Here is a 27,922-nt window from a genome sequence, read left to right as displayed (position 1 = left end):
ATGCGCTTTCATAGCATTATTGTCTGCGTCTTATGGTGTTTCTCTGTGGCTTTAGAAGCAATTCTTCTTTGCGTTACAAAAGGTTGAAGTACATCGATGGCGATATTTTCCAGCCACCGAAATCTTCCCCGCCATCAAGGCATCGCACAAAATACTCCTCTTTCAATGGAGTATGTCTTTCTCTAGATGACAAATATCAAAATGGTTGGACTACGATCCTAGAAACCATTCTTCTCCAATTTATCGGTTCTTTTCGTGCATGTAATAGGTCATGTTTCCCGTGTACCAACTCTTTCTCTTGTTCGAACTCTAGGGTTTGTATTAATTCTAGTGTGTTGTTTCTTTCACTCGATAGCGCGCTTGAAAACAAATCTGTTTCTGATTTCTGCTTCTCCAGAAGTCGAAGTCAGAAACAAAACTATTTTGCTTCACAAAAAGTTAACTTTTCGACTTCTAAAAATCATTTTGAAATCTGACAACCAAATTAACTTTTGACTTTCGACTTCTAAAAGTCGAAAAACTACTTATCATATGCTATCCAAGCAGTCCAAGAGGGATATCAATTTATTGAGAAGAGTACTAGAATTTTCTTATTTATCTTATATGGATTTAATACCCTCCCATGAAACTCGTACCCAGCCTTGCTAGAATCATTATTCGTGGGATGTTGATCATGAATAAGGGTTCCGTTTGATATTTCTATTGTTACATAATTGGTTCGTGTAATCTCCTCTCAAGTAGGGTCGTACATTTCTTTTCATCAACTTATATCTTCTTGTGATTTTCAAAAAAAGGCATCATCATCATCATTTCTGTCCTAACGTTCTCCACTGATACGGGAAACAGAGGGTACTTAAAGGTATTTACGTCTTCTGTTTTCTTCATCATTTTAATAATTGAATTAACAAATAGTATAGAGGAGATTATGATGAAGATGAACAGTTGAGTAGACTAGTAATTGATGCCCCCTTCGGTTAGCATTATTTTAATCAATCATTTGTTTTGGTTTTCCTCTCTTTCTCCTCGCTCGCTCTCTCTAATGCGGATCTAATCTGTACATTTCTGTTTTATTATTCACGAACCCTGAATTCTTAGTGGGAGAGAGTTTATTAGAGAATCTTTTAACTCATTTTGCTGTCTTTTGTTCTTGTTTGAAGCTGGGAATTCACAAGAAGAAGAAGAAAAGGTGACAAATTCTTACTTCATTTTTACAGGAAAAACTTGATCTTTTTTTTCGTCACATTCATTGTTGTTCTTTCAACTCCTTAAATTTTTTTGATTACTACTTCATCTGAGCTTAAAATCATTATCTGGGTTCTAATTAGATTCTTAAAATTCTCTCGTCATTGTATGGTTTTTGTTTCTAATCTTGTTTATCATGTATACCCATATGCTCAATATACTTCTTTCATGCACCCTCTTACTTCTACCAACTACTGCAGAGATTTTTAATAAATGATGCATGTAACTGAAACCCATGATTCTTCTGATGATTATTGAGATTTACTGTCTTCATTTCCTGATTTGTTCTTAGTTTGTTAACAGAAATCAGTTTTGAAATTCTTGTTAAGTGTTTTTTTCTTCTTCTGCTTGTGATGATTAGTACTAGCCCCATCTGACTCCATGTCTTACTTCTTATCCATAAGAAAAGGCCTGGTTCCTTTTTGTTGATCGGCTAACTTTTGAGCAAGTTGTGTTCGAGCTTATTTCAATGGCACTTCATCTCTTTACATGTAGCTCGGCAACGTTGACTTGATTTTTTTCGATGTTTTTCTTTTGTTGGTACAACCATTTAGCTTTTGCTCATTTTGGGTTTATCATATTTTAGCATGTTGCCTTGGAAAACCAGATCCTCTTAGTGTAAGATACTAGAATTAAAACCGGACACCCATTGTCTGCTGTATGACCTTTTAAATGGATATATACAGGAAGGTCTTCAAGTTTGATAGGAACTTTATCTTTATACAATTCTCACATTGAGTCCTTTGTTGCAGAAATAGAAGAGATTCTGTGGGCATCTTTTGGTTTAGTGGAGTTGGATTCTCAGCTGAGCTTTCGTCGTAACTAAAAGAAGATCATGAATTGCCACAGTGTCATTACTTTAAACCAAACCGAGTCTCCTAAAGGAATGGCTTCACAAGCTTATTGTAACATCGCCTCCCCAATTCCTGATGTATTATTCTCCGACACCGCAAACAAAATAACTGCATCCCATGTTGACTATTCATCCACATTTCCTCTGTTGTATTCTCAACCTGAATCAGTCAGTTCCTCAAAACCCCAGATGTCGTATCCGTTCAAATCATGTAAGTTAAGTGCCCCACATCTTGAGCCTGATAGCTCCATGTCCTATGATTCTCTATCCCAGTATCCAAAAAGCACATTCTCACGGTCTTCTACTTTCTGCACCAGCTTGTATCTGTCATCTTCTACAAGCTCAGAGGCCCATCTGCAGCTTGGAAACTTACCGTTCCTCCCTCATCCCCTGAAGACTGAGAAACCTGTTTCTGATGTTGACTCGACAAAATCCCCAGCAGAGCAAACTCTTGACTTAAACACTCAATTCGGCGATGAGCATTCTGAGTACCTCATGGACTTTATTAATACCACGGGAGAAGCTTCAGATGGTAGCTTTCATGGTGTGAATTATGCAAGCGACAGTTTAACATTCAACGAACAGTTGGACCTTCAATTTTTGTCCGACGAGCTTGACATGGCTATAACAGACAGCGGAGAAACTCCAAGAGTTGATGTAAGTATTTTTTATGTACTATTCTTATTCACATAGTTCCTTAATCAACATACATGTGTTGCCATAAGAGCGAATTAAAAGTTCAGCTGAAATCACAAGAACTTTGTACTAATGATCCCAGGTTCCTATACCAGAAAATGAACTGTCACATTGTAGGAACTATTTTTACTATGATCTCGTAGATCCATGGGAATAAATTGGATGGATAGAATATTTGTATGGATACTAGTTTGGCATAGTTACAACCAAAAATGATCTTTTTGTATCACATTAGTACTATGTTGGCTCATGCAGCTGCAGTTTTCTTGATGTGCCCCCTTAAGTCCACATAGAAGAGTTTGTAGTGTTGATCAATGTTTCCGTCACCACTTGAACTATGTACTTAAAGAGTCGACTAATTGTAGAACCACTAAACCGTTACAGTTTAAATCATGTTCCACCCTTGTTATCCTTTTTAAATTTGCCAGAGTCTGGAGGAGATTCTCATCACACAAAACAAATAAGACTCACTTATTTTTAGTCTCTAACTGAATCTTTCACCATATCAAGCCAAATACCTGATGCATAATTTTGTTTGATTCTGCAGGAAATATATGAGGCGCCTAAAGTTTCTTCTTCCCCATCGGTCGAAACGATAAGCAACCAGAGCAATCTTCAGCCTTTGGTTCTACCTATTGCTGGCCAGACTCCTTCAGGTGAACCCAGTCCTGGGGCTGCAGCTGCTGCACACAAGCCAAGAATGAGGTGGACACCTGAGCTCCATGAACGTTTCATAGAAGCGGTCAAAAAGCTTGATGGTGCAGAAAGTAAGCTGATACACTTTCAAGATAATACGATGAAGTAAAAAACTGACTTATTTCTGACACATGTTATTTACTCCATACAGAGGCAACTCCTAAGGGTATATTGAAACGTATGGGTGTTGAAGGTTTGACAATTTATCATGTGAAAAGCCACCTGCAGAAATACCGACTTGCCAAATACATGCCAGAGATAAAAGAAGGTAATAATAAGTTGCATGCTAGTTTTATTTTCCTTTTCTCTTTGTATTAAGGTAGATTAGTTTGTCTTACGTGGTCAAGAATATGGCGTGTCACTGAATTTGGTCTACTAGTGAAGTTAGTCTCCGGTATTTGTAAAATTCATCTAATTCTAAATGTCTTTTTCCCTCTTGTGTTCTTTAGAGAAAAAGACTTCGTCTTGTGAGGAAAAAGAAAGGAAGGCATCATTAAGCAGCACCGCAAGTGATGGACTTAAAAGGTAAATATTTGTACGCATACCCTTCGTGCTACTTGGCACAATATTGTCAGCAGTTAATTGAGCTTTAGTTGATTTCCGTTATTTGAAATCTTGTTGTAGGGGAATGCATCTCACTGATGCCCTGCGCATGCAAATGGAGGTTCAGAAACAACTCCATGAACAGCTAGAGGTATCTATTATTCCACTTTATCAAATGCTTAACATGTTGATCGAGAACATGTTTGAGATACAACACTTTCGACGCTAGGTTTCTGAAACCTGATAATGTGGCTGGTTGATGCAGGTACAAAGGTCCCTTCAGATACGTATAGAGGAGCACGCAAGGTACCTACAAAAGATTGTGGAAGAGCAAGAGAAAGTTGGGAAGGGCTTCATGCCATCTACAGGTTTGAAAGGGTCCTCGTCAACTGACACTCAAACACCGACAGAGGATCCTCATCAGCACTCCGAGCAACAATCTGATGCGGCTGCTGCGGTGCCTCCACACTCCGAGTCCGTAACAGAGTCATCCTCATCATCTCTCCCCTCTAAGAAACAAGACTCTGAGAATTGTATCGAGACTGAGCAGCAAGAGAATTTATCAGGTCATAAACGAGCCCGTGAAGAAGAGAGACTACCCGAGATATCTTCAGAGAATGCTGCCACTGAAAACCCTGCAGACAGCCAATAAAAGTAGAAGTAATCTGCACAAGAAAACCAAGTATCCATCGTTACTCATTTTTCTTGCTTCGGTTGCCATTTTCCAAATTGTTGAGCTTATGTAATGTATGTACAGTTAAAAAAAAATGAAAAAAAAAAGTAAGAGTAGAAGGTTGTTGTGTTTGTAGGAGAGATTAGACATCGGTTCCTGAAAGAGTGTGGGAATAGGAGAGTCTTACGTTGTTAGTACCATATGTTAGATTAGTTCGAATGAGCGTTAGATTGAGCTTAGGCAACTTGTTGTGGTAACCGTGATGTATATATAAATCATTTCTTTAGTCTTTACTACTTGGGCTACATTGCCGAACCGCAGAAAAACTTTTACCGCTCATCATACCCGTGCTTATCTTACTGTTGGTGTAAATATGGGGGGCTGGAAGTGTAAAAACAGAGAGAGAGACGGACAAATGAGATGTCAACAGCAGCAGCAGCGTACTACTGTCTGTGAAAGTGAGACCACCACCTCTCCTCTAGTCCTGCGACTCCCACCCACCTCTTTACCTTTCACTTTCTTTTTCTTCAAGTATATCACCATCTCATCATTTATTTATTGATGTTTAACCATCCTCCTCCTCTTCCTCATACCACCTCACACGACTTGCTCTAACAAGCAGTTTATTTATTTTTACCATTTAAGGAAAGTAAAAGCAAGATAAGGCCAAGACCAGATTTTTACAGCAGCATCAATTCAACACTCTCCCGCTAAAGTTTCTACCTTTCTCCTCCTGCTATTTCAAAGTAAGCAACTTTCAATTTCAACTCTTGCTTCTGTTTTCTCATGGTGTGGTATTAATATGCCATTGTTTCTTCTAATTTTTCCTTCAACCTAAAAAAAGTTCAATTTTTGTTTGATATGGAATAATGGGTTTCTTTTATTTTCTTTTAATTCTTACAAGTTTTTTTTTTTTCCTTTCTATTCAACATGAAGTAAAATGAGAATGTTTCCTGTTTGGGCATTTGGGGTTAGTGTTCACAAATCATGCTTAAATTTTCTCCTTGCCTTATTTAGTTAGCTACCTAACTCATTTTTACTGTCTGGGTTGAAGTTGGTTGAATGATGATTTATGAACTGTTGTTGTAGTATTGAAAAGACAAGTTTGGCAAAAAAGGCGTTCCGATTTAAAGTAATGGCAGCGAATGAAGTGACGGCAAGGGTTCATGATCATTGCACAGTTGTAGAGAAGGTAAACAACCGAGTTACACTTACATGCAATTACTGTGGAAAAATAGTTTCCTGTTATTCTCGTCTCAAGAAACATTTAGCCGGAACAGGTGGAGATGTATCACCTTGTATAGATGTTCCAGAGAATATAAAGGTACAAATGAGGAACAGTTTGCCAATGAACAGGGAAGTTCTTCAGTTGTTCAAGTCCTGTAGTCTTTCCAAGAAAACTTCTGATTCCAGTGATTCCCTTGAGCGAAGCAGCAACAATGTCGATGAGTCCATTCAATCCAATTTGTCGCGGAAGAGAAAACACAGCTCTATAATAGAGTACTCCGGATTGGAGCATGAAGTTGAGGTTTTGCAGGTTGTGCATTACCCTGAAATATTAAACAAAATGAAGAAAGAAGAACAAGGAGCTGAGGATGACTCATCTACGCAAATCCAGAGGTGTATTGGCAAATTCTTTTTCGAAAACGGTGTTGATTTTACTGCAGCAAACTCCCCTTCCTTCAAGAAAATGATACATGCATTGGGTGGACCTGCATCCACGGCATATAAGGTCCCTAATTGTGATGACCTCAAAGGGTATATCCTAGAGGAAGAACTGAAAGCAATGAGAGAGCATGTGCTGGAAATCGTGTGTTCTTGGAAAAGCACTGGATGCAGCATATTACTCGATGGGTGGACCGATGAGAAAGGGCGGTATATGATTAATTTTGTCATTGATTGCCCACGCGGTCCCATATACATGAAGTCGGTCGATTTCTCAGATTCAGTTGCAGATGTAGATGCCATGGTCTCATTGTTAAGTGGAGTTATTGAAGATATAGGAGTACAGAATGTGGTTCAAATTGTCACATATGCTACTGGGGGTTCAATGGAGGCAGTCGGTAAACAAATGACAGAGAAGTATAAGAGTGTGTTTTGGACTGTTTGTGCATCTCACTGCATAGGCCTCATGTTGGAGGAAATAGGAATGTTGCGCACTGGGAGTAGAGTAATTGGTAAGGCAAAGGCCATTACTAAGTTCATTTACAGCCATGAGATCGTTTTGACGCTCATGAGAAAACACACTCGTGGGTTCAATCTTGTTACTTCCTCCAGGATAAGATCAATGGTGCCATTTTTAATCTTGGAGAGAATTAAGTCTCAAAAGAAGAATTTGAGGGAGATGTTTATTTCGCCGGAATGGAAGAACTCGACCTTGGCTTCAACAGCTGATGGTTTGATGGTGGCTGGTTTGGTCACTGGGGAGCCTTCTTTCTGGACTGAAACCGAAATGCTTTTGAAGGCAAGTATTCCACTTATACATGCTCTGCATCTACTTAATGGAGGAGATAGTAGACCCCAGTTGGGCTACGTATATGAGACAATGGACCAGGTGAAGGAGACGATAAAAAAGGAGTATAAAGGCAGGAAAACCGAGTGTCAGATTTTCTGGACAGTCATCGATGGGATTTGGGATAATCAACTCCATAGCTCTATCCATTCAGCAGGCTACTTTTTAAATCCAGGTCTCTATTACTTTGACGATTTCTATGTTGATGCTGAGGTTGCGGCCGGACTTTTTTGCTGCATCGTACGGATGGTAGATAGTATACGTGAGCAGGATTTGATAACATCACAAGTCAATGAGTATAGAAGGGCTAGTGGAGCTTTCGGCAATGCAGATGCTGTTGATCAGAGAATGAAGCTTGCTCCAGGTTAGAAGAATCTCTGCTCTTATTTACATCTTGTTGGTTATTTGTTGCATTCTTAGTTCATTCACTTTTATACCCCCTTAGCCAGACCTTAGATCCTTATTTTTGGCTTTTGCATTGCTACTCTGAATTCAGCGAAGTGGTGGTCCTTGTATGGAGGTCAATGCCCTGAACTGCAACGACTTGCTATAAGGATTCTGTCTCAGACCTGTACTGGTGCCTTGAGATATGGTCTGAAAAGGAGTCTAACCGAGGAACTACATATGAAGGGAAGGAACCGTGTAGAGCAAAAACGGTTGAATGAGCTTACATTTGTTTACCATAATCTCCGGTTGCAAAATTTATCTGCTCCAAACACGGATAACACAGACGTATTTCTTGAACCGATGGATTCAATGGATGAATGGGTTGGAGGAGGTAGTATGGAAGAGAAAGCAGTTGAACAAAATGGTAATGCTAACAACAGCTGGATGTTCAGTAGTTAATGATTTCGGTGATACTAATACGTAAGAGGCAGGCAGGGAATTCAAAATTCTGAAGAATGAAATTGGGATGGACAGGAAGAACTCTTATTGCGTGAATGCAGAAGCATTGCTTTTATTTTTCTCTTCTGATAGACTTGTTTAAAAAAAAGTAGGCATTTAGTACTAGAATTGATAGAGTTGTACATAAAGCAAGCAAAATGCAGCTTCTGCTGCCTGAAAATGAGTTTTATCCAAGTAGGAATTATATAAGCTTGATTTGAGCAACAATTTTTATTAAATGGAAAGTTGCTTACTGAAATTGGAATCTGAAAAACTGTCACTCTACTCGATTGGAGAAACAACAGGTTGCACTACTCTTTGCTAAGATCTCTCTTGTTTTAAACTGATCGGAAACAGTAACTCCGCTAGTCTATATCATAACTCATAACTCAAAAAGGATATGTATTGGACCGCTTCCCCTTTTTAAGAGTTCCAAATATCGTCATTCCCAAAGGATTTCAAATAGAAGTTTAAAACATCCAGCGGCACCAATTATTGACACCGACATAACAGCGGTGAAGGATAAGTCAGAATTGCAGTGAAGGATAAGCTTTAGTGGTCATGTGCCTTTCACGTGACACTTTCTGTTATTTTTTGTTTAGCACAGGCGTTCTGTACGTGTGTGTGTGTTTAGTCTGTTAACAGAATCTATAAATGTATTAACACTTGGTTACTCCTAATGAAGTTTATCTTATCTGATTGGCATGTAATGAAGTTTTCCACCATTAACACACTATTGCTATGGTATAGGATGACATGGCTGTCAAGTGGCCAAGTGAAAATACGCCACTGTCGTGCATTATCGGTGGCTTGGCTAAAGTGTTAGATATGCGGAGTGCATGTCTGAGTTGCAGCTAGACAATGACATGTGCCAAACAGGGTTTGGACATGGCCAATGACGCGAGATTAGTGTCAAAAGATGCCAAATGATTTTGGCAAGTAAACTGTATGCATGAGGCGTACAGACATGCAAGCAAGACTTTCATTAGTACACTTGCATCGTTGGAGAATGATGCTCAGTAATGATTGCGCTACTATGGCTGGCAAATGCAATCATTGTGCCAAAGGTGAGATGACATGTGCCGGGCACATGGCCTTCACAGTTTCGATTTGGTTACACGGAAGTTGAGTTGCTTTATGCATAACTGAAGGATAGGACTTGTTTGGCTAGCTTTAGAGAGTAGTGGTGTCATTTGGCACAGTTGGCGGTTAGCCTGGCATAAAGTAAATCTGTAACTGCCTGACAGTTACTTGTATATGGCTTTTGTAAGGCTATATAATCCTGATCTTGTGAAGGGATTGGGTAATCCGGAACAAGAAGAGTTTGTAACCCTAAGTGTGCAATAAATAAAAGGCTACGAACTAGTTTAAAGCTAAGTTCTGTTGGTGCATTTGTCCCTTGTTTTGGCTTACGTTTATGCATCAAGCGGAGTGTGTGTATTTGGTTGAAAGCTTGGAAGAATTGTGAGCATAACCTCAAGTTAGTATGGGCTGAATAGAGTTTTAGTCAGTAAGTTGAAGTATTGGCTAAGTGCGAATTGGCCGAAATTGTGCTGTGGAGCACAGTTGCCATTGTCAGAGTTGGTTTTGCATTTGATTGTTGCGAATCTGTGACAATTCGGGTATCAGAGCCTTGGTTAAGGGTCTCTCTGTTCACGTTGAGATATAGAAGGCTGGTTGAGTTCGTTGCTTTTCTTGAAGTTTGTCGAGAATTGCATTTGAAGTGGAGGATCCACACTGAGAATGTAAGGCATGGGAAAATCAAGTCGAAGATCATGCCAAAAGTTCACATTCAGGGTATGTGAACGTTATATTCAAAAATCTGCAAGCAATAACCATACGTGAAGGATGGCCTCAAAACAACTTGATAAGGGTGAAACGAGTTGTTTTACATATCAGAACTACACTAAGGGTAGCGGAGACGCTGCAAGTGTTGATGATAAAAAGCAAGATGCTGGGAAGGCTCAGCATGATGTTGGCAGGGGCCAACATTGCAACATCAGTTGTTTGCTAGGGAGCAAAGCACACACAGAGAAGAAGATGTCTTCTGGACTGATGTACATTGTTGTGAAGATCAATGGAAAATGGGTATTAGCGATGGCTGATACCGGTGCTACCAAGTCCTTTATGCATCCAGACGTTTCCATGGCATTGAACTTAACAGTTACTAGCGCGGCTGGCACCATCAAAACTGTTAACGCAGAACCACAAGCCAGTCGAGGGAAAGTTCGCAATGCGGATGCGCAAGTTAGAGAATGAAAAGGAAAACTAGATTTTCTAGTGATGGTCATGGATGATTTTGACCTGATTTTGGGCATGGATTTATTTTGCGCGGCGAAGGCGTCGCCATTACCTTATATAAATGGGATATTGATACAGCACCCTCAATACCCATGTTTTGTCTCTATGGTGAGGCAAAGAGAACCAGACAAGACACTTGAGCCATGTTTGTCTGCGATTCAGGTGAAAGAAGGTATACGCCAAGGCTTGGCTACTTTCCTATGCGTGTTGGTTGAGATCAAACCAGGAAAGGTAGTATAAGTGGAGGATGGAATAGCTAGGGTCTTAGAAGAGTTTGCAGACACGATGCCTGTAGAACTGCCTAAGACGCTACCACCGCAGCGTAAGATCGATCATATGATAGAGTTGGTGCCAGGGGCGAGGCCGTCTGCGCAAGCACCATATGATAGAGTTGGTGCCAGGGGAGAGGCCGCCTGCGCAAGCACCATATCGTATGTCACCGCTGGAACTTAAGGAGATGCACAAGCAGATTTTTGAACTGCTGGAGGCAGGCTACATACAACCGTCTAAAGCTCCATTTGGTGCTCCGGTTCTGTTCCAAAAGAAGCAAGATGGCTCGCTTCGTATGAGTGTTGATTATAGGTATTTGAACAAACTAACTGTGAAGAACAAGTACCCAATTACGCTAGTGGAAGACTTGTTTGATCGGTTGGACAAGGCTAAATTCTTCACCAAATTGGATTTGCGCTCAGGTTATTACTAAGTGCTCATAGCAGAAGGAGATGAACCAAAGACTGCAATGGTAACAAGGTATGGCTCATTTGAGTACCGTGTAATGCCATTCGGCTTGACGAATGCCCCAGCAACATTTTGCAACCTGATGAATGATGTGTTTGCTGAGTACATTAACCGCTTTGTAGTGGTATACTTGGATGATATAGTCATTTACAGTGAGACTTTGGAAGAGCATGCGATGCATCTTCGCAAAGTGTTTGAAAAGCTTAGAGAAGCAAGTTTGTATTTGAAGAAGGAAAAGTGTGAGTTTTCCATGTGATATCGCAAGGGTGCATGCATATGGACCAAAAAAAGGTAGAGGCCATTATGGATTGGTCTGAACCAAAAAAGCTTGGAGAGCTTCATTCTTTCTTGGGTTTAGCTAACTATTTCCGGCGCTTCATAGTTGGTTATTCAAAGAAAGTAGCCTCATCGAAAGATTTGTTGAGGAAGGACAAATCATGGGCATGGACTGACGAGTGTCAGCGGTCATTCGATGCATTGAAGTAAGCAGTCTCGACAGAACCAGTTCTTCGCTTGCATAGCTTCGACATACCATTTGAAGTGCACACTGATGCTTCAGACAGGGCTCTAGGGGGGTATTGGTGCAAGATGGCCATCCAGTGGCTTACAAGAGTCGTAAGATTAACGACGCTGAAGGGAGATACACTGTGCATGAGAAAGAGATGTTGGCAGTGATACATTGCCTAAGAAAGTGGCGCCATTATTTGTTGGGAACTTATTTCATCATAAGGACGGATAATGTGTCCATTAAGTTCTTTTCCAGCCAGAAGTAACTATGGCCAAAACATGCAAGGTGGCTTGACTTTTGAGCGAGTTCGACTACAAGTTCGAGCATAAGCCAGGAAGGATTAATTCTATGACAGATGCGTTGAGTAGAAAATTGGTGGCAGAATATGTTGCGGCACTGACCATGATTGAGGAAGAGTTGTTGCCTCGAATCAAAGAAGAGACGAAGAATGATCAGGCATGTGTGCGCCTGACTAAGCAGATCAGTGATGAGATCGTTCGTCGATATTGGCTAGATAATAGGGTCATTTACGCCAAAGGAGGAAATCCTGCGAGAGACGCATGATTCCATTTGGCTGGTCATCCAGGCATGAAAGGAACACATGCTTTGATAGCTCGTTCCTATTACTGGCCTAAGATGGAAGAAGATGTTGAGTTGTATGTGAAGACATGCTTAGTGTGTCAACTGGATAAGATGGAAAGGAGAAGTGTATCCGGATTGACAACCTTTGCCGATTCCAAACAATCCATGGCATTGCTTGTCGATGGACTTTATTAACGGGCTGCCAAAGGTGCAAGGCTTTAGCTCGATAATGGTCGTCATTGATCGCTTTTCGAAGTATGCTACATTCATTCCCTGTCCCCATTATTGTAATGCAGATGTTGCAGTGGATCTGTTCTTCAAGAATGTAGTGAAGTATTGGGGACTTCCTCGAGAGATTGTAAGCGATGGAGACTCACGGTTTACAGGCAGGTTTTGGACTGCCTTGTTTGGAATGCTTGGTTCCGAACTAAAGTTTTCTACTAGCAATCACCCCCAAACCGATGGTCAGACGGAGCGGATAAATGCATTGCTAGAAGAGTACTTGCGTCATTATGTGACAACAAGCCAGGGAAATTGGGAGGCATTGTTGAATACAACACAATTTTGTTACAATTTGCACAAGAGTTCGTCAACAGAGTTGAGACCTTTCGAGTTAGCGACAGGCCAGCAACCATTAACCCCTAATGAGGTGCCAAAGGATAAGAAGCAAGGTTCCTGTCCAGCAGATTATCGTTATGCAATGTCAAATACGGAGATGACTGAGCAGGCGCGTGATAGTTTATCCCAGTGTTTGTGGGTGAAAACGGTTTATGCTGGTTTTGGTAAATTCGTGTGTGTGGATGAGAAACGAGTCTACACCCTAAAAATATACAACACGGGAGTACTTTTGATTCGAGAGATCAATCTGTACAATCCTGGCCTAAACCAAGAAATGGTCATTCCAGGATTGCTTCGGTCACAAAGTAAAGGAGAAGTGTTGGTCTTAGGGAGGGAAGCGAAGAAAGTGTTGAGACCAGAATCGTTTTATCCTGAAGGTGTGGTTGTTTGTAACTTGTATTAGAAAGTAGAACCGGCTAGCAGAATGGAAAGATACCATGTGATTTCTGGATATTGTGTTGTTGCCGACCAAAAACTTGTTGTTTGGTGGAAATAGGTGAAACCTATTTATACAAGTCATAATAAAACGTACCCTGATCTTGTAGGAAGCGGAAACGATTGAGTGGAGTAACGTGTAACGTTAAAATTTATGCTTCCATGATGAAGGAAACATTTACACCATTACTTCTTGCCATTACTAACCGCCCTTCTTCATGACACTTTCTTGTAACGGGCGTATTGCACGCCGCACGCTGTAAACCGCCAGACCAATACCCTGATGACTATCCCCCAGTTTGTGACATGTTTGATGTCTCGAGTGTTCTTTGTGGAGAACATGTAGCACTTTGGCAAGTCAAAATCACAAGACTTGCCGTAGGAAAATAACATGTGATGCAATTAGAATCCTCTTTGTTGGCTGCCTGAAACTTGCCACAAGCCTATCAGTTCGATGGCGAACTTGGATGGCTGAGATTTCATCTCATGAGGAAGGGTAGCCATTGATTATGGCTACCTTCTGTTGGCGCCTGATAATGGCACAGTGGCGCCTTTAGTGCATGCCAGTGGCATTGCGACATGGATGGCATAGTTTGTGCATGCCAGCGGCATGATGGTGTAAGTGGCGCCTGGCGTAGCCATGGCCACGGGATTTAGGCGGTTGGTCGCCTAAAAGTTGCCACAAGTCTGTTAGTTTGGTGGCAAACTTGGATGGCTGAGATTGCATCTCATGGGGAAGGGTAGTCGTTGATTTTGGCTACCTTCTGTTGGCGCCTGACAATGGCACAGTGGCGCCTTTAGTGCATGCTACTGGCGTTGTGGCATGGCTGGCATAGTTTGTGCATGCCAGCGGCACGATGGTGCAAGTGGCGCATGGCGTAGCCATGGAAGCTAGATTTTTGGCACGTTGGTGTTAGATTCAAACGTGGTGTGGCAACAATCAGTTTTAATGGCCACATTGATCCCCAAGTTCTGTGGAACATTGTTTGGCTCGGTTGGCGCCCCAACTTTGCCTAGATTAGGGTTTGGCATGTCGAAACCCTAATTAGCGTATATGCATGTAGTATGCGGTAGGTGGCACGTTTGGCATGTCAACTTGGCATGCCTGTTTGGCATGTGCGATTGGCATGCCGTTTGGCATGTGCGCCTGGCATGTTTGTTTTTTGGCATGTTTGACATGTCGTTGGCGTGTTGGCTGTTGTGGTACTTCGATTGCGGTAAATAAGAGTTCGTTACTCGGACTTGAAAAGATTTTTAAAAAAAAAATATATACACAATATGTCACAAGATCAAGAGGAACCAGGACTCAGGATTCCAATGTGTTTCATATTCAAGTGGCTCAGAAAATAATTCTAGGCGATTATAGCATCAAAATAAAACAAGTATTAACTCTATCTTTGCCAAATTAGATTCCATAAAATATTACTTGTATATGATAAGCATGGAACATCAAGAATCCCTAGGACTAAGCATGTTCCATCAAACAAAATCACAAGTAATTAATTGAAATCATAAATCAATTAAAATCGGTGCAAAAAGTGAATTAAGAATTATTTAAATAACCACATGGCTGAAAAACAGCTTCCTCCATCATCCCAGTATTGGGGTTTAGCTACTCATAATAATCATGTTCTCAAAATACATACTTGATGCTCAAAATATGATTAAAAGAGTGAAAAATATAATACAGTGAAACTACGACCCTCTTTAAGCGTCCAGAGAAGAACGATAGAACACCACTGCTGTAAATAACGATACCTCACGGCTGCTGTTGACGCTGTTGTTTTAAGACCCTCGGATGCTAGTCGTTGACACTGTTGATAAACGACTGTCTCTGCGGGTGTGTTCTTCGTGTTCTTCGAGCTTTGTTAATGGCAGCAGCAGCAGCGGGTACAATTCCTGCAACTCCTCCTGCGCCTCTCTGCTGGCCTCCCAATCGATCCCTAACTCTTGATAAAACCTTTTCTAACTTCTCTCCACCTCTTATATACTTCACAGCTCAAAGAAATCCCGATAGAATCTCTTTTTTTTCTTCTCTGCCGTTGAAACAATAATCACCTCTGTTAGTGTTTGTACGCGTCTGTTAGCTATAAAATAGCCACCAAACTCTTCCTATGACTTGAACAGGACCAAATACATGATTATCCAGCGTAAAACTCTCCCAAAATCTCCACAAAATCTTTGAAAGTGCACAACAGGACACGTCTCTCTGTTTTAACTTTGATTGCTTCTCCCGTATATTCTAGCCCAATTAAGCCCATGAAATCATCCATACTAGAATTGTATATCCATATCACGTCCATCCCATGAGAATCAGTGATTTAATCTCATTAAAACTCGTCCGAAAATCCAACCCTAAATCTGTCTGGTGAAAGAAAATTTTCCCGCCAAAATTTGTTTTCAAACGGTGAAGGTGACCTCCCCCTTATCCAGTTCTGGTGTCCCTTTAGCACATGTCCGAATTGGGTTACCCCTTATCCATAGTGAGAGTCCGAATAACACTTTCCCCTTGGGTGCAAATAGTAATTTTTCTGGGATATTTTCAGCACTTTTTCAGGGTTCCTCCGGGGTATTTCTGGGGTGCTTCCAACATACTTCTGGGGTGCTTCTGGTACGTTATCTATGGAGGTTCAAATGCCACATTTTGAGCCCATTTCGCCGCAAAAGCTTATTTCTCCAAAAACACCTACAAAGACATAAAATAACCAAATAAGTACAAAATCGAGCACTAACAATATAAACAATTGGGACAAATTAGACACATAAATGCGTCTATCAAATACCCCCAAACTTATTATTTGCTAGTCCCGAGCAAATCAAAACTACAAAATAAAATCCTAACTCACTGTCGCAGGCATCGTCGATTGCATTTAGCGTATGCAATAATCCTTTAAACCCCTAGGTGGCCCTAGTGGCCGAGTTATAGTCTCGGGAGGGCTTACCAGAGATATACCCACAAAACCTGTACTCCAGACCTTAGCTATCTAAGCAGAACCTTGGAAAGCACTAAAGAATCTCCTTGGTTGGTATACTTATTGACTACAGGAAGAAGTACCCTGATGCGAAATTCCAATTGCTGTACACGAGTTTGCACTCAAGCATACTAAAATTCATATAAAGTGACAGAGCTCTACTCAGATAGTTTCACTATGGACATCATATTCGGAGTCAAACTAATCACATGGAAAGATTAAGAGATGGATATAGAAAAACATAGATGGTTTTGATGTTTACTAAGTGAACGGCGTTTCCCATATCTGTCTGAAGGTCTCCGCCAAAATGAACCTATCCTAATGGATTGAGATACTAGTCTGACTATATCAACACACTGGCATATACAAGGGTACCAGTGGTCGATAACCTAACTCTAGGTCAACACAACTGGCATATACAAGGGTACCAGTGGTCGACTTTATTGAATTTATTCCTTTTGGTCAAATGGTCTGGTCTCAATTTTTTTTTTTTTTTTTTTTTTTTTTTTTTTTTGTAACTACCATTTTTTTTTCATCTCTTTTTCTTTTTCAACTTTTTTTTTTTTCATGGTATCTCAATCACTCTAATTCACCCTAGCATTGGTAACAACTTGAATCGTGGGCCCCACCTATCACTTAGAGAACATAGTTTAAAAACAAAATAAAATAAAAATATAAGTGAAAAGGACTCAACGAGATATGGTGAAACTATCATGTTATTTCTAACACCTGAGCTCTGTGCTTTTATGAATAGACTCTTTAGATGTTTCCATCTAATCAGATTGGTTCCTCAAACTCCTACAATCAAAATGCTTCCATCCACTTAGATTAGTTAGTGCAATCCTCAATAGGCATAATTTCTAAGCTCTGGAGTTTATTTATTGCAACTAAAAAGTTTCTCCCATACCCCCAAACTTAAATCTAACATTGTCCTCAATGTTCCAAAGATGAAATTAAAAGCATGAACAAGGAGAAACTGTTACCATTTGAAGCAAAAGAGATAAGGAAAGATATTACCATGTCGCATGAGTTTGGGTTACCTCCCAAGAAGTGCTAAGTTTAAAGTCTTCAGCCAGACATAGAAAAGGTTTAGTCAACTCGAACCGTATAACAGTAGCCGGAATAACTGAGGGTCTTTAAAACCAAAAAGAGCTGACAAAAGGAAACTGCAGTAAACCAAGAAAATGTACAATACTGGCATGCCCTTACCTAGTTTCTGGATAACTATCGCTAATTGCGGTTCAGGTTCAGGTTCTATGAAGGGGTCTAAATAGACTATTTTCCTCGGATGCATTTCCTCATAGGTATGATCCAAATTATTAGGTCCTAGAGTCTGGAAAAACTCAGATAAGAACCTGGAATCACAAAATAACCTAAATAATTTAGGATCCTCTAAGTCAATTAGGTATGACTTACATAGTTGACCACAGTCAGAGTAGTGGTCATTCTGAAGCAAATGTGTCGATTCTAATTTCCTAAAGTACTTAGGCTTAGTCTTAGAACTTAATAAGTGACACATTTGAAATCTAAACGTTCCCACAGTTGGAAGAAAACTATTTGGTGGGAAAACAAAGTCAATCTGGGGATCATAGCCTGGGCAAACCACATCAACCAGATGATGGGTTTCTAACGACTGAACTTTTTTCATGACATCATTAGGTTCGGGAAACCTAGTATGAAGATAATCTTGTAAGATGGTTGAGGCATGGATATCAAGTCCTATGTGAGGCGACTTTCTGAGAGTTAAAGGTAAAGCACTAGTAAAGTGATAATCACCCCCAATCTTAGAGTTTTCAGTGTCTCTAGTTAGACTAGCCACAATCTCCCTAATTTCTAGGTCATCAGATTCCTGAAAATGGGCAATTGATTCTTCTAAGTTGTAATCTTGCGGTGTATCCTCATTAATCTCTACGAGTTCATCTAAGACTATTGTTTCTAAATCGTACGACTCTGAAACAGTATTCTCAGGGTAAAACCGTTCCTCGAAACCATCATCGATTACAGTTTCTAAATCGTTCGACTCGAAAACAGTAGTCTCAAGATAAACCGGTTCCTCTAAACCTTTATCGGATTCGTAAACAGGAAAAACTATATCGTCTAAAACGGTGGAATCCCTAATCAAATCCTCGTCCTTTTGAATAGGTGAATAATCATAATAATTATTTGGATTTGAACTAGAAATAATATAATCATTATAAAGCTCAATTGGATTACTAGCTTCCTGATCACTATTCCTACATATTTCATGTTCTTCATCAATACTATCCTTATCATAATCATCATTATAACATGAAAAAGATCGAACCTCATCAAAACAAGTAGTGCTACCAATTCTAACCTTGTTATCTTGATTATGTAAATAACTATCTTCATTCTCAAGGGTATTATTGGATACATTATATTGGCAATTCAAGTAATTTCGAGCAATTCTTTCGTTCGTCTCAGCTATCCTCTTGAGGTGGTCTTCTAAAGAAGGTTCACTCATTATTGTAGTTCTGTCGTCTATAATTATACTATTCATATCAGCTAACTTACGCGTCGACTCAGCTAACTTACGTGTTGACTCTAGTAAAGAGGAATTATCAGAAGGATCATAAAAAGGACTACTTTTCAATAGTTTGATTGTATCCTCTAGAGACGAAGAACTAGTACTATAATCTTCTTTCTCATAAGACTGATGCACGTGTGGATAGTAATTGGGCTCACCATGGTATGAACCATAACCTTGAAAAGGTTGGCGTCCCCAGCCACTATTCTCACTATGGTCATAATACTGATGATGTCCATATTCCAATTCAGGTCGATATTCATTGTATTGGCTTCTATCATACCAGTTCGACATTCTTAATTGCATGGGAATTCTACGCAATCACAAACAAGGCCGACTCGACTCCACCAAAGCAAACCTAAAGATTTCTAGCAAACAAAAAGCATGATGGCTCCACTTAGATTGTTTCTAGACCAGCTTCTATTCCTTCGAAAAGGAATTCGTTGCAATTTGAGCAGACCCCTATGGAATCAATCCGAGTCAAAGTAAGTTGAATCGAGGTGAGGGAAGCTCAGTGGAGCTTTGATACCCAAGGCCTCACCGCTATCACAAGGCGGCGCAGTCACGCATTCAACTCACAGAAACCATCATGAACTTTGGAGTGTGCTTAAATAGCAACCAATATTTTTCGAACGAGTTTCCTATTTAAGCTCGTTACCCTATCGGTCTCGTTCTATTCCAAATTTTAAGCTTGGGTTCGCATTAGGTTTCGTTTTCCTAAGGCGGGCAAGAAGGGAACGGTGATGAAATCCGAACTCTTATCTTGTTTAGGCCAGGCCTTGCCCTTTACTAGGAAAATAAAGACAGTCCGGTTCGTCCTCAAACAATTATCACCTTAAGGCAGACAGTAACCCGCTTGCAGGAGATTCGCGGGTGTTTCGGTTGGACTTACCTCCCGTACCATACGGGCGATGAACCGTTGTCGTCGACTCGGGCCACGACTCCTATGCCGTGTGCGAACCCGAGGGGCCGAGACGATATAGTAATCGTCGTCCTTCCCTGCAAACAGTTTGTTTTTATTTTTATTTTAATTTATAACCCTTCCGTAGGGTTTTTAAAAATAATGTCCAAAGTCCAGAATAAAGTCCAAATAAAAAGTCCAAAAATTACAAAAATTATGAAAAATAAAGCCTATTTACAAATTCTAAAAAAAATATATAAAAGCTATATACAAAAAAAAATAAAAATAATCATAAAAATAAAATTAAATCCTAAAAAAAAATTATGTCTTTTTTTTTCTTCTCTTTTAGCTTTTAGCTTTAAGCTTTTTGTTCCCAAGTCCTTAGTATTCCACTTCGAACATGTAAATCAAAGACACAAAAAGAAACGTAAAAAGGAACAAATAATAGTAAAAAAATAAAATAAAATAATAAACCTAAAAACAAATCTATATACAAGTCCCCGGCAGCGGCGCCATTTTGTTGTGGTACTTCGATTGCGGTAAATAAGAGTACGTTACTCGGACTTGAAAATATTTTTAAAACAAAAATATATACACAATATGTCACAAGATCAAGAGGAACCAGGACTCAGGATTCCAATGTGTTTCATATTCAAGTGGCTCAGAAAATAATTCTAGGCGATTATAGCTCAAAATAAAACAAGTATTAACTCTATCTTTGCCAAATTAGATTCCATAAAATATTACTTGTATATGATAAGCATGGAATATCAAGAATCCCTAGGACTAAGCATGTTCCATCAAACAAAATCACAAATAATTAATTGAAATCATAAATCAATTAAAATCGGTGCAAAAAGTGAATTAAGAATTATTTAAATAACCACATGGCTGAAAAACAGCTTCCTCCATCATCCCAGTATTGGGGTTTAGCTACTCATAATAATCATGTTCTCAAAATACATACTTGATGCTCAAAATATGATTAAAAGAGTGAAAAATATAATACAGTGAAACTACGACCCTCTTTAAGCGTCCAGAGAAGAACGATAGAACACCACTGCTGTAAATAACGATACCTCACGGCTGCTGTTGACGCTGTTGTTTTAAGACCCTCGGATGCTAGTCGTTGACACTGTTGATAAACGACTGTCTCTGCGGGTGTGTTCTTCGTGTTCTTCGAGCTTTGTTAATGGCAGCAGCAGCAGCAGGTACAATTCCTGCAACTCCTCCTGCGCCTCTCTGCTGGCCTCCCAATCGACCCCTAACTCTTGATAAAACCTTTTCTAACTTCTCTCCACCTCTTATATACTTCACAGCTCAAAGAAATCCCAATAGAATCTTTTTTTTTCTTCTCTGCCGTTGAAACAATAATCACCTCTGTCAGTGTTTGTACGCGTCTGTTAGCTATAAAATAGCCACCAAACTCTTCCTATGACTTGAACAGGACCAAATACATGATTATCCAGCGTAAAACTCTCCCAAAATCTCCACAAAATCTTTGAAAGTGCACAACAGGACACGTCTCTCTGTTTTAACTTTGATTGCTTCTCCCGGATATTCTAGCCCAATTAAGCCCATGAAATCATCCATACTAGAATTGTATATCCATATCACGTCCATCCCATGAGAATCAGTGATTTAATCTCATTAAAACTCGTCCGAAAATCCAACCCTAAATCTATCTGGTGAAAGAAAATTTTCCCGCCAAAATTTGTTTTCAAACGGTGAAGGTGACCTCCCCCTTATCCAGTTCTGGTGTCCCTTTAGCACATGTCTGAATTGGGTTACCCCTTATCCATAGTGAGAGTCTGAATAACACTTTCCCCTTGGGTGCAAATAGTAATTTTTCTGGGATATTTTCAGCACTTTTTCAGGGTTCCTCCGGGGTATTTCTGGGGTGCTTCCAACATACTTTTGGGGTGCTTCTGGTACGTTATCTACGGAGGTTCAAATGCCACATTTTGAGCCAATTTCGCCGCAAAAGCTTATTTCTCCAAAAACACCTACAAAGACATAAAATAACCAAATAAGTACAAAATCGAGCACTAACAATATAAACAATTGGGACAAATTAGACACATAAATGCGTCTATCATTGGCATGGTTTTAGGAATCCAACTTGGTAGGTTAACTTTTTGACACAATTTCCACCATTTTTAAAGCTGTGGCAGGTTTAGAGCAATCTGATTGGTCAATGAAAGCAGGGAGCCGACCAAGCATGGGCGTGGCCACCCTTTTGGTGCGCGTGGCAGGTTTAGTGCGACCTGATTGGTCGATGGGAAATAGGTCCGGCAAGTATGGGCCCAACCACAACTTATGTGCATGTGGCGAGTTTAAGGAGACCTGATTGGTCGAGGAAAATATGGCCGATTTAGGATGGGGCGAGGCCAATGGCAAATGGCGTTGGTTGGCCTAAGGCATGGCCACGCCTCTCTTTGTTGCTGCTCCTATCCTGCGTCTCCTTGTTTTCTGATTCTGGGCAAGATTTTGCATCTGCTAATCCATGGAGGATTAATTACCTAGTTTGCCTAGGCTTAATTTCGACAAGCAAGGTCTGGTATACTGCGCAAGGTGCAAAACCCTAACTTTTTCAAATTAGTCAGGATAATTGATTGAGTTCTATGTGTTGACACAAAGTTCTTTTAAGTTCGTTTCCAGAGAGCAGCATGCTTTCTGATTGAATACTTTATGCAAAGACCTTATCCTTGATATTTGTAAATTCGTGTTACTCTGCTGCGAGTGAACACAAATTGTCATGCCATATCAACATTAAGGGTTCATCCGGAGAACATAGCACAGAAAGCATTCAAAGAAACTTATATTAATTGAATGTAGGCGAGGTGCCAAAATTTATAAAATGCCTGGGATTGTTGCTACATGCGTCAGTCTAGATAAATTTCATGTAAATATATAGAACGGATCAATAAATATGCCAGTAAAGAGGTTGACACTCATGGCTCCGCTTCCTTACAGAGTGACGTCACATCAGACGCAAGGTTTTACGATTTTAACCCTAAGTTAAAAACCACCATCAACATTAAGTCCCCTGCTTAGCACGTGACAGTAGCATTGTTGCGGGGTAAGCATGAGATGGTGACATGCAAGGATAAAATAAAAATGGTAAGTCATGAAGAGATTGTCAGGAGAATTTGGCTAACCTTTGTCAGAAGGCATGAAGAATATGTAATCCTTGCATTGGCTGCTTTGCATAACTTTGGCTCGGCCATAGGATGTCGGCGTTGGCACTGCCACATTGGCCACGGAGCGCTAATGCTGGCGCTACAGGTCCGGATACGGAATGCTAAGGCTGGCGCTGCAAATTTATCTACGGAATGGTGATGATGGCGCTGCTTTCCTGGCGAGAAAGGAGATGGCGCTGCTTTGGCTACCAAACGGTGATGGTGGTGCTGCTTTGGCTACCAAACAGTGATGGTGGTGCTGCTTTGGCTGGATGTGGAGCGGAGAAGTTCGCGGAATGGCGGAAACTAGACTTGGAACTTTGGCTACCAAACAGTGAGGATGGAGCCGGCTAGGTCACCGAATGGGTGGAGATAACACGGCTTTGATCACGAAATGCTGGAGTCATGGCGCTTCTTGCTAGGATGTGGAGCAGGAAGATGGCGTTGGCTAGGTCATGGAATGGCAGGGATGGCTGCTGACCCGGATGCCAAAACCTAATTATCCGTACATTCAAGTATCTAATCCAGCTGGTATCCCGCTTTCGGAGCCTTGATACACGGTTGGTAAAAGGGTTTCCTTTCTCAGGCTTCATCAATCCACTCAATATAAGAGGCGATCTTGAACCTTTTATTTTTATAGATCAATATAGAATTGCGTCCATCCTCTTCACAGGTACCGTCTCGAGTCTTTTCTCATAGTTCTCCATTTTGTCTTCTTCATCATGTAGATTGCCGATGCAGACATGATGTAATTTTTTTTTGTAGTGCACAATGGGATCGGTGATGATCATGCCTCTGACTCTTCGTAGAAATTTTTTGAAGTTGACAAACCCAGGTTTTCTTCACATGAGGAGATATTAAACCAAATCAACCCTTTGTTCCATGCATCCGACCAAATTATACAAGGCATGTCTCTCACCCATCTACGCATCGTGCGGGTGCGTGTTCAGGATTTCATGGCTTTGATGGACATGGCGGAGAAATGAAGACATGATGAAGCGTCCCATCAAGTCGGGAAGTATCAACATGATGAAGCTTCTCCGTATCCCAATGCCAGGGCTGAGCGATTCGCTTCTCGATTGAAACGGCGAAGGACTGAGCCCAAGAGACGTCACCCTCATGATTGACAAAATTAGCACTCAAGAGATCAAAAAGTAGTGCTTCTATTGGTGGGAAGTTGGGTAGCTCACCATTCTACCCGGAATTAACGTACGGTGACACACACTCAAAAGAAAACTCTTTAGTTACTTATAAAGAAATCTGGTCGGTGCCTCGCATGATATAAATAGGGTAGTCTCCACTAATGATTGATCAGCAACTCTAATAATGCATTCTCCCTGCTCCTAATCTGCATCACCGACATGATTAAATACATTATTTAACACTCTAACAAGCAAGAAATCCGAACGTAGTTCCCTAACACTTCCAAGTTCAGTTATGTCGGTCAGAATTCTCTATGTAAACATACCTAGAAGTATGCTAGTGACTCTAAAATCTCTAAAAGTTGGGGGTTTTATGCAATTTTTTTTTAATATGCTTAACCACTTCCCCACACTTAAACCTTACATTGTCCTCAATGTAATTGAATCGTCCAAGTAAAGTCAAGATGGGAAATCCTAGTATGATATAAAACAAGAAAAAATAAACAAAAGAAAAAGAAAATAAAAAGTAAAAGGATAAGAAATACAAAACCTATGGGTTGCCTCCTATTAAGCGCTTTTTTTAAAGTCGACGGCCCGACTTAGCTTCTTGTAAGATTCACTCACCATATACTAACAATCTGAAAATTTGGGGATCCAACCACAGTACCTGTTTTGCAAACAATAACTCCATACAAATGTTAGCACAAGAAAATAATAATAATGTTATCGCTCGGTAGAAATTTCCCCCACACTTAGTCTTGTCCATACTCGGAAGTGTATAAAGAACATAGAATTTGGGAATTTCCATGTATTCCTCTTGGAAAACCTGCATAGTGTTAGCATCAAGTGTTTCCAATGGTGGATATCTAGAAACAAAATCATCCAAAAATACTTTCGAAGCACATACATTCAAACCAATAAGAGGTAAAGGAGAAGAATCAATATGCAAAGAGTTAGACAAACCTTGCACAATCTCTTGCATTACGTAATCCTCTTCATCCTTAAAAAATTCAAGTGAATTACTTCCCTCTTGTATATCGTGGTCCTCTATCAAACCTTGCAACCATTCTTCGTCGTTTTCTACCTTAACCAAAGTCTTGGCATCATTATAATCATTGGAAAGTTCAATTGGGTCTTCCACAAAATCATTCAATTCGGTTTCATTCTCGAGCATCATCTCTTCAACATTTTCATCATCGGAATCAGGCCATTCCTCTCTCATAAAATCTTCTTCGGTGTAAATCTCAAGATCTTCTTATGAGAGTGTTACACCGTTTATAACAATAGGTAAGTCACATCCAATCTCCTCCTTTTGAATAGGTGAAGGGTCGTTATTATGATCCGGAGTTGGAATAACTTTATCCTTGTTACAATAATTTTCATAAGGTTCAAAATCATCATCGTAACCCATATAATAAAGTTTTTCACGCTCCATTTTTAAAGCTCTTTTAGCTTCAAGAATTGCTTCATCCGATGCTAGGCCTTCATCGATCAATAGATAGAACCTTCTCTCAAGTTCCCTCAAACTAGGTTGCCTTACACCAAGGAGATCACGCATAGATTTAGAAGCATAACTATCCTCCCCTCCTAGTGATTGTTCACTTACATACCCGTCATAAGGTTGTTGATATGTATGAGAATATCCATAAAGTCTATATCCTAAGGATGGTTGGAAGTTTCCATAATGTTGAGGTTGAAACCGTATTGATTGTTGTAATATGCTTGCTCTTGTCCACCATACATGGAAAACTGGTACCTGAAATAAGATTCTCAAAAAACTAAGTCAGATACGATATAGAATCCAACAAAGCAAGAATAAAGCAAAAGGAAAAATAAAAACAACTAAAATTGTCCGCTGCTCCCCGGCAGCGGCGCCAAAATTTGATGCGTGTCGTAACCATAAAAAATTAATTAATATTTTTCCACCTAATTAACAAGTAACATAGTGTAGTCAAGTTCGTTCCCACGAGGAGCAAGAGGTTTTAATTGTTTAGTTGTCACAAAAAGGGGGGATTGGTTTTAGATTTAAAGAAAAAACAAAAGAAAGTAAATAAACCAATTAAAAGTTTAAGTTGAAATCAATAAGAGAGATTAGATCAAGGAATCCTTCTTCGTTGCAAAATAATGATTCAAATTATGTTCTTTTCCACTTTTTATTAGTCACAGATTATCACCATCCGTAGGTAAAGCATAGTTCAGTGCTAAACCCCTAAATCCCTAGTATCACCGGATATGGAAGTTCTCGACTACCGGATTCTATTCACCAAACCACCTAGTAGTAGCTCACTCAAGATGTAATTAGTTAAACACATTAAGATTTATGAATTTATTAGGCTGATATTAGTAGTTAGACTCTTAGCTCAAGGTCTACTTGCTAACGTTGTTTCCACACACAATTGCTCCACGAAATCCCTCTACAAGGTCTCGTGTTTGCTACTTGTGTAAAGAGTCAAGAAACAATTACTTATCCCCTAACTTTCACTAGCTTTATATCAATTAACAAATCAATTTAGTATGCATCCTAAACGACCTATCAATCAACCATGAATGTATAAACATTCCTGTTAGTAAAAACAAATGATAATCATGTGAAAACTTCAAAGTAGATTTAAAACAAAACTCAAAACATGTTAAGAACTAGGAATTCATCCTCAATCAATATGAAAATTAACTACTCATGTTTTTGAAATACACACAAATAATTAAAAGAAGAATTTTGAAAGCAAGCAAAAACAAAAGTGTTGTGTGTGTAGAGGTGTAGAAGTGTATAGAGAAAAGTAGAGAACTTCTCTATTTATAGGCTTCAATATCCTTGCAATCCTCTTAGGAATAGAATCCCTTTCCCTTTGGATCTCAACTTCCAAATCCAAGTCTTTCTCAAATCTTCCATCTTCTCTTTTCAAATCCAAGCCCAATTCTTCAAACCCATGAGTCTAGATGAGTCTAGAAAATTCTTCATTAATTGAGTCGTCGAAACTTCACTGGGACCACCGGAATACGACACCGGAAAGATCCCTGCCGGTCACTGGAATCTTCATCGCCGCTGACAAAATATTCCGTCCCGTCGTCGTTACAGTTAACGGTTAAACTGGTCAAGTTGTCAGTCAACTGGGTTAAGGTAGGATAGTCAGCTACTGAATCATCTGCTCTGACTCGGTCTTAATCGGATGAATTACTGAGTCACATGGATGGATCAGTCATCGAACTCGTCTGGAACGGTCATTGCCGGCACCGAGTCGACTCGTCATAGTAGAAAATCCGACATAGTTTCCTCTGTTCAGGTGTATTTCCAGGCCATATTCAGGTCGATTTCATCTTCATTCCCTGTACACAATCCTAAACATACGTCTACCATAATCAAATCATTCATATGCTACTTCTGCACTAGCAAGATCCCCTTCTGTTCTCTTTATTTCAAACCACAACAGATAACCTCAAATTCATCACAGAATCAAACCCATCTTCTATATCATCACCACCATCGTAAACCCCTTGTACTCTTCAGTTCATCTTATCAATTCCAGAAGACAATAGATCTTCACAACAAACCCCAATCTCATCACAGATCTCCTCCTTCAGTATCGGGTTCATTTTCTTCTTCTCTCAATTATCAACAACATCAATATCTGTTTCTCAAATTCACAGCATAACTCAAACCTTAACTGACTTGTACCCATCTTCCTTAGCTTCTAAAATCATCAAGAACACTACTGCATCACCAACATCTCTGCCTCACCTTCAATTCCATCTATAATCTGTAGTACCAATTCCATCTGCATTGCAATTGTTTTATGTGAATCTCAATACTGCTCCTAACCAATTTCTTCCATTTCTGAGATCGACAACAACATCACTTCTTCGATTCTCTCTTTGAAATCACAACATCAGATTCTTG

General features: G+C 39.9%; 2 protein-coding genes across 5 annotated transcripts; both read left to right on the top strand.

Annotated features, from left to right (window-relative positions):
- The first annotated feature begins 603 nt into the window (after positions 1-603).
- Positions 604-4,996, top strand: LOC113358724 (myb family transcription factor PHL6-like). 4 transcript variants are annotated; one of them, XM_026602376.1, is made up of 8 exons: positions 604-859; positions 1,158-1,186; positions 1,995-2,752; positions 3,339-3,558; positions 3,639-3,755; positions 3,937-4,012; positions 4,112-4,181; positions 4,296-4,996. In XM_026602376.1, exons 3-8 carry the CDS (start codon positions 2,078-2,080, stop codon positions 4,680-4,682), a joined length of 1,545 nt encoding a protein of 514 aa, XP_026458161.1. In that variant the 5' UTR covers positions 604-859; positions 1,158-1,186; positions 1,995-2,077; the 3' UTR covers positions 4,683-4,996. The 4 variants fall into 4 exon arrangements, with proteins under 4 accessions (XP_026458161.1, XP_026458162.1, XP_026458160.1 ...); XM_026602378.1 differs by lacking the exon at positions 604-859 and having other exon boundaries at positions 898-1,186; positions 1,995-2,306; positions 2,413-2,752; XM_026602377.1 differs by lacking the exon at positions 1,158-1,186.
- Positions 4,997-5,037: 41 nt separating this feature from the next.
- Positions 5,038-8,342, top strand: LOC113358723. The gene is made up of 4 exons (XM_026602374.1): positions 5,038-5,161; positions 5,349-5,449; positions 5,793-7,579; positions 7,712-8,342. Exons 3-4 carry the CDS (start codon positions 5,839-5,841, stop codon positions 8,059-8,061), a joined length of 2,091 nt encoding a protein of 696 aa, XP_026458159.1. The 5' UTR covers positions 5,038-5,161; positions 5,349-5,449; positions 5,793-5,838; the 3' UTR covers positions 8,062-8,342.
- Positions 8,343-27,922: the final 19,580 nt, after the last annotated feature.

The sequence above is a fragment of the Papaver somniferum genome, chromosome 3 (genome assembly GCF_003573695.1).
Source record: "Papaver somniferum cultivar HN1 chromosome 3, ASM357369v1, whole genome shotgun sequence".
NCBI classification, from domain to species: Eukaryota; Viridiplantae; Streptophyta; class Magnoliopsida; order Ranunculales; family Papaveraceae; genus Papaver; species Papaver somniferum.
Note: the sequence above shows the minus strand (reverse complement) of the source record. Positions and strands in the feature narration are given on the sequence as shown.